General features: G+C 48.0%; 1 protein-coding gene across 1 annotated transcript in view; it reads right to left on the bottom strand.

Annotated features, from left to right (window-relative positions):
• Positions 1-5,293: 5,293 nt before the first annotated feature.
• ARHGAP6 (Rho GTPase activating protein 6) overlaps positions 5,294-7,213 on the bottom strand; it is a 656,445-nt gene continuing 654,525 nt past the window's right edge. The window contains exon 13 of the mRNA XM_007951639.1: positions 5,294-5,991. Within this exon, the coding sequence (XP_007949830.1) occupies positions 5,294-5,991 (698 nt within the window). The remainder of the gene's footprint in view (positions 5,992-7,213) is intronic.

The following is a 7,213-nucleotide window of genomic DNA, read 5'->3' as shown; positions in this document are numbered from 1 at the left end:
GTAGGCAGCAGCATGTCCTCAGACTGTCTCTTTTCTTCAAAACACCTTTTTTATTTGGAAAATACACTTCTATCTCTGCCTTTGACTGTGAAATTGATGGACTTGTATTTTTTCTCCCCTGGAGGGTAAGCTAGTGGACCAGGTTGATTTATAGTCAGGTGTTCAGCAAGCATTTCTCAAACACCAACTATGTGACAGATCTCTGCCCCGTCCTGAGGGTACAAAATGAAAATTAAAAAAAGAAAAGAGGACACAGTCCCAGCCCTCAAGGCCAGAGTGGGAACTCCCATCAGATAAAATAAAGCCAGAGCCATAAGCTGTAATTCCCAGCGATGCTTGTGAACTTGGCCACAAGTACAAATTGCCAGAAGAAAAGTCATTCATTGCATTTGTGGGAGGGGATGGTTCCAGGTTATTTTACAAAGGAGATAGTGTTGTATTGAATAGGAAATGCAGGGAACAGCATTCGGGGCCCTTGGAACAGAAATGTGAGCCTTCATTGTGTTCGTGGGGATGAGGTTTTCCATATGCACCAGAAGATGGGCACCTTGTCGGAAGGCAGATGGAGATTGACTCTGGTGTGTTTCCACCTCATTGTGCAGCAGGTGGACTTTGTCCCACAGCTGCACAATCCCGAGGAGCAGGAGAGCACCAATGGTTTTGAAGCAGGGATGCACCCGTGGCCACATGTGGATTTCTGAAGTTGAGAGGGCGGTGGTGTGGAGGAGGGGGGGGAGGCCGGGATGAGAGGCAGTATTCCAAGAGCGAGGATGTGGACGCAAACTAAGACAGTGAGGGTAGGACAAACAGGAGGCCTGTACATACCAGTCAACAGCACTGGGACCCTAGAGGAGGCAGCAGTGAGAAACGGGAGACTCCGTGGGTGAGAATGGGCTGATGAGAAACTGGCTCGTGGTTATAGTAGAGGCGGTTAGCCCTTTAGGACAGTTGAGACACCCATGGGCCATTCATAAAAGTGTCAAACAGGCCACTGGAGACCGGGTGGGATGGCACGGCTGCAGGTTAGGGTTGCCAGGTTTAGCAACGAGAAAGAAACACAGGGCACCGAGTTCAATTCGAACGTCAGATGAACAGCGATTGTATTTTAATACAATGAAACCTGCGAGAGCCGGAACGCAACGGGCCTGCCTTGTTTATCCAGGTCTCACAAGCTTTCCGCCTCTGACAGGGTGCAATCTTACCATTTTCCTATTGTTCATTTTAATGGAAAATATTTGCGTTTTCCTTCTCTGACAGGTTTCTGCTGCTCTTACTGTCCAAGCATCTCCCAGGCAGTATCTGGGACCACAAATCATGTTAGGGTAAGTGTGCCCCAGCCACTTACTGTCTGGGACATACTCCTACTGAAAAAGGGTCCACGGTGTGCCTGACATTCACATGGAACTGAGTGCTCTGTACCTTACACAGGGACCCCAACTGAGAGGTACCAAGTTTGGGGATTCGGTAGCCCCATCCTGGCAGACAGTGGCCTGGCTTGTACCCAGCAGGGGTGACCAACTGCCCCGGTTTGCTCAAGACTGAAGCGTTTCCCAAGAAGTGAGTCTTTAAGTTCTAAACCTGGGGGTGTCCCGTGTGAACTGAGACAAGTTGGTCACGCTCGGCGGAACAGCTGTTGGTTGAACTTAGGGAATCTCTGGAGCATTGTGCAACCTCCTGGGGCCTTCCAGTGGGCGACGGTGCTGCAGGCCCCTTCCTTGGCGAACTGAGGTTCCCATCAGGTCGGGATCTGCAGCCCAGATACCACTGACTGTAGTGAGACGAGGCCCGGCCCCAGCTGTCGCTTTCACTGTGTGGAAGAATACCCCGCCCCTTGTCAGAATTTCCCTTGGGTTTGTACGTTTTCCCCTTGAGGACCATTTGCTGCTGACTGCGTTGTTTTACATTCTGGCTGGCTGAGCTGCTGTCCTGTTTTAAACTCCGCGTGACTCTTACTCGTTTCCTTTCTTCTTGGTTCAGCTTTCCCCAACTCCTGCAGTTCGCTTATCAGAGCGCCCGACGCCACAGGCCTGCGCTTTGTTCTGATGGCGCCTTGATGTGCGCCCAAGGCGGGTCTCTGCCAGGCAGATGTGGATTATAATGTGCATAAGATAATAAGCAGGCTGGATTTATTGAGAAGTCTCCTCAGTTAGCACAAACTCCATTGGCTTCGGAGCTCCCTCTCCGCCCCCTGTACAAACCTACAATGAACAGATGTTAATGGCTACTTAGGTGGATCAAGAAAAGTTCACATTTGGCTATTTCTGCCATCGCCATCCAGCCCAATTCCAAAGGACTCAAAAAATAAGGTCGAGATCATAGGTGCGTGGACATCTGTGCCACACGGTGTTTTCTCCTTGCCTGTTTGCCAGATCTGTGCTCCTACAGAACGAATGACTAATAGCCCGTTAAAGAGGTTTTGTCCCCCTTGAGAGCATTCAAGTTTTATTTTTCCTTGCAGTACATCAGCTCGTTTACAGGAAGATGGGGCAGTCTACTTCCGTAGTGATACTGCCTTGGAAACCCAAGGAGGGGTCACTATGCGTCGGGTCCGACTCGACGGTACATAACAACAACAACAACAACAGACATCGTTTCAATTCCCACTCAGGCACTGGGGTCTCGTGTGTGTTTTAAAAGCAGCTAACTTTCAATATGACAAAGGCACCTCAGAAATTTCATGAGGGTGTGTTCACTAAGCTAAGGCTACTGCTGGTGCTGGCTCTAGACGTTACGGAGGGAAAAGGCAACTGAATACAGATAGGAATATATAGTGGTGCAAATAATGGAAGTGCACACTACTGACCCAGAGGTTGGCGGTTCGAGTCCCCCTGGAGGCACCTCGGGAGAAAGGCTTGGTGATCTACTCTTGAAAAATCAGCCATTGAACATGGCGTTACCATGCCTGAGACTCAACTTGATGGGAACTGGTAGTGTGTGTGTGTGTGTGTGTGTGTGTGTGTTTAAACACAACCATGAATTCTGTTTAGTTGAGATGATACCCTGTTTTAAGTTCATTTTACTTACACACATGCACAGCCAAATTCTCCTATTTAAAAATTGTTGTGAGGCCTTCATTTTCTGGACCAGCTAATTTCAATCTACTAACACACGGGAGCTCTGGTGGCGTAGTGCCTAAGGCATTTGACTGCTGACTAGAAGGCTGGTGCCATTGAATCGACTTAAACACATAGACATACCTTTTGCTACCTTTGGTGGCAGAGATGTGCATCTCAGAGCCATGTGACCTGGCTTATTTTCCAAAAGGGCTATTATGTATTACGATAAGATCATGGTGGGGAGTGGGTCTCATAGGACAGGCCATCCAGTCCAGGAAGTGGGGAAGGAACTGGCAGGCCACAGTCAATTTCAAAGGCAAGCAAGCCCACGGTCAGCAGGAGCAGGTGGAACGTAGAGTGACTTGCTGTCAATCAAGTCACCTTTGTTGTGGATCTTGTTCACAGCTTCCACTGAGGGTGGGCAGCCAGGAAGAATCCGAAGCCCACAGGCAAATCCTTCTTGGCCAGACTCTGTGGCAGAAGTGCTAAACACTCCTGACTGAGCCTGAAGAGTTCCTAACTAACCTTTCCTCCAACAAGAAGCCGAAGAAAACACTGCTTGGTTTTCTTATCATGCCCCGAAGCAAGTGATGCAGCCAAGGCCTATAGTGCAGAGGTAACTTCCAGAAACTGGCCTGGGCAACACCTGTCTGTCAGGTAGGACATCTGAGCCCCAGTTCTATAGCAAACCGCCTCCTCACCAACAACGGACATCAGCCTTTACTTGGAACAAATAATTATCCTGAGTTTCTAAATGCCCATGTCACTGGGTTGCTGCCCCCAACGCATCTGATAAATTTTTTTTTTTTTGTACTAACTCCTCGGTTGCATACATATAATCTTACCATTATTCGTTACACTTGCCCTTGTGGACAATGACGTCTATGTGCAGAAGGGGATCTGAGTTCACTCATTAGATTCAATGCCAGGGAACAAAGCCTTGTTTAACTTTTTATTCATTATGGCACAAGAGAGAACTTGAAGAAACACCACTGCAAATGGCATCGCCAACACGAAAATTAAGAATAGCATGTTTTATAAAAGAAAAAAATCTTTTTTTATAATACACTTTCCCTTATGAAACATCTCATAAAATACTGAAGCAAAACGCCAACTGCTGGTCGTATATGGTAGTGCAGTTGACCAAATCGATTACTGAAGTAGAACATTTTACAATATGACAGAAGTTCACTGAAGAAGGCATTTCCTCAGCTTTTGGCACAATATAAGCACAGAGCTATAAGTTTTTCTCTTCCTAATTACGATTTACTTTACAAAGCATTTCATGTAATTTGGTTAATACCGATTATGGGGCACAGGGAAAGCCGTGTTCTTCTGTAAGTTGATTACTCTACTTAGATTCTTCACCACCTTACCGTTGGATTCCAGTTTGCAGTTTTGAAAAGTACATAAAATTATACATTATAAATATATATTATGTATGGTCTCCATAAAATTGAACCTGACCTAGAAGGGGAAGGACAACTTGTTCATTATTCTTTCTTTGTTAGGCACGGCCTTTCTCTTGCTTGGTTATGTGAATTCTTTCTAAACAGATTCCAAAAATATATTTCTTAAATGTATCAAATTTAATATATTCCTTAAAACATATTCAATATGAAAAAGCACTCAGTGACTATATTTTTCATCTCTCACTACTATAGAAAAATATGGCTTTCTTGCATTCTGGTTTGTTTCTCTTTTTTTTATGTGTTTTTCTTAGGCATTGAAGGGCTGTCCCCCGCTCAAAAGCTACAGAAACCCACTTACGCACATTCTAGAACATTCTATAGAATCTCATTGCTTAGTATATCTCGTTGCTTAATATAAGTGAAGTGATTAAAAAATGGTTCCTTCTGTTTTTTTCTCTGTGGATATATACGATTATTATACATAATCTGTTACAGAAGACACAGAAATACAACTCAGCAATACTAAAGCAGGAGTTTTATCTTACACAGAGCCAAGGTGGGTCTTTTTTTAGACGAGTTATTGTCATCGTTTTGGTTTCTTCCCAAGGCTGGCTATGCAACAGGACCACATTGTAAATGGTGACGGGAAGGGGGCTCTACGTCATTAAGTGAATCGAGCGTCTCTCGTGTTGCTTTTTAAATGCATAAAAGAAGAGAGATAAGCAAGTGTCCGATTGTCCAACATCCACTCCCCACCACCACCACCACCACCACGGAAGGGAAGAAGGATGTTGAGGAGGTGAGGGCTGGAGCTTGGGTGTGGGTTCATACCAGCGTTTCAGGGAGGGCGTCAGGGTTGTCAGTCGATAAAAGCTCCCAGATTTGCCACCGCTCTCGCTGCCAGTCCAGCCAGCTGGGCTCCCCCAGCGTCTTACTGTTCTGATCGCTGACGGGGGCGGCATAGCCGCTACTCAGTTTTTGCTGTGTGGCCTGGTGCTCCTGCCCGGATGTCTGGCCTCCTTCTTCCAAGGCTGTTGAGGAGCCTTCCCCTGGCTTCTGACGCCTCCACAACAGGGACTCTGCATGCTGCTGGGAGGCTGCTAAGACGTGCTTCCCCGGACCAGGATAAGGAGGTGGAGGCCTCTTGTCGTGCCTCCCACTCTCTCGTGGTCTCTGGTACTGAGGTTCGGCTCGGGTCTGCAGCCATGCCACATCCAGCTCGCTCTCGCTCAGGTCTTCGGCGCTGCTCAGAGTCAAAGACTGCTCCGACCGGGACGTGGACGGCTCCGATCGCCTCCCGCGGCCCTGGGCGTGCGGCGAGCAGCAGACGCGTGACACAGGGGGGTGGGCGCGGCACTCTGTGATGGTGGCTGTGGTCTGAGTCCTCCGGATGACCTGCATGCCACTGTCCAGCTCTGTGGGGCTACCCTGCCACCGAGACCAATTCAGGGCCAGGTTCCCTTGAGAGAGGGAACACAGCCCTGGTCGGAGGGAGCTGCTTTCAAAAATGTCTCCATAGGAACCTGGAAGCCAGAGAGAGGGACAGGGAATGGAATGAATTTGTCAAATCCTTGATGGCATTTCTTGTGTATCCTCCCATTATCAGCATCTAAAACGGAGACAGCAGACACACTCTTGGCTGCCTCTGTCTAAACGAAACGAAACAAAACAAAATCAAACCCAGTTGCCGCTGAGGCAACTCCAGCTCATGGTAACAGTACAACTGTGCTCAACGGTTGATGTTTTGGAAGCAGACAGCCAGGGCTTTCTTCCCAGGTGCCTCGGGGGAGACTCAAACGTCCACCCCTTCAGTTAGCAGCTGAACACATTACCTGTTTGCAGCACCTAAAGAAAAAAACTTCCCAGGAAAAAAAGGACGACGACTTGTTCATTACGGGCACAATTCATGTAGCAGCTCCTTGATGCTGTCAGGTTAGCTGTTAAACTGGATACAGTCATCTTTGTCACAAATATATGTTTCCTGACAGTCCCCCTCTGTACACCTGTGAAAATGATGCTGAGCCTACACAATGACGGCCCCGTTCCTCCCTCTCCAATGCAATGTGCAATCCACATGGGACATACAAACTCTAACGTTTCCATGCACCTATCAATCAGTCAACCCAAGTTGTAGGAATAAACTAAATGAGGCAGAAGTACTCCATGCAATGCCAGAAGATAATGAATATAGCAGTAGTTGGGTATGTTCTACTACCACCTTTGTGGGAAAGATGGGCTTGCTGTTCACCAGTCCTTGTTGATTCATCACTGAACAACATTTCCCAGCCTCTCTTGCAGTTAGGAAGCCCTGTGCATGACGAGTGGCCAACACATGTGGAAAGATGGGATGGGAGCCACTTCCAGGCCTGGTCTAATAACTGTGTGTTCGTGCTTCTGCTGGCTCTCTCCCTTCCCCCGACAACTAGCTCCGTACAGAGAAACGTGGAGGGGGCCGAGGCCTTGAGGATGGTGGAGCCACTGGCTCAATGGAACCCGGGGCCCTGAAGGACTCTGTGGAACAGGGCACACCTTGTCCTCACCCACTCTCATTCCTCCTCACCCCACACGACCCACACTGGACCGTGATATGAGAGAGAGTCAATGGGTAGTAAATCAAGCCTGCCACCCTCAGCTGACAGACTGTAAGCTGTTGTTGTTGTTGTTGTTGTTATGTGCCGTCGAGTCAGCCCTGACTCATAGCGACCCCTCCTTGGGTTTCCGAGGCAGTATCACTACGGAAGTAGG

This window comes from Orycteropus afer, unplaced genomic scaffold (genome assembly GCF_000298275.1).
Source record: "Orycteropus afer afer isolate SDZICR_OR568_19922 unplaced genomic scaffold, OryAfe1.0 scaffold00304, whole genome shotgun sequence".
NCBI lineage: Eukaryota > Metazoa > Chordata > Mammalia > Tubulidentata > Orycteropodidae > Orycteropus > Orycteropus afer.
Note: the sequence above shows the minus strand (reverse complement) of the source record. Positions and strands in the feature narration are given on the sequence as shown.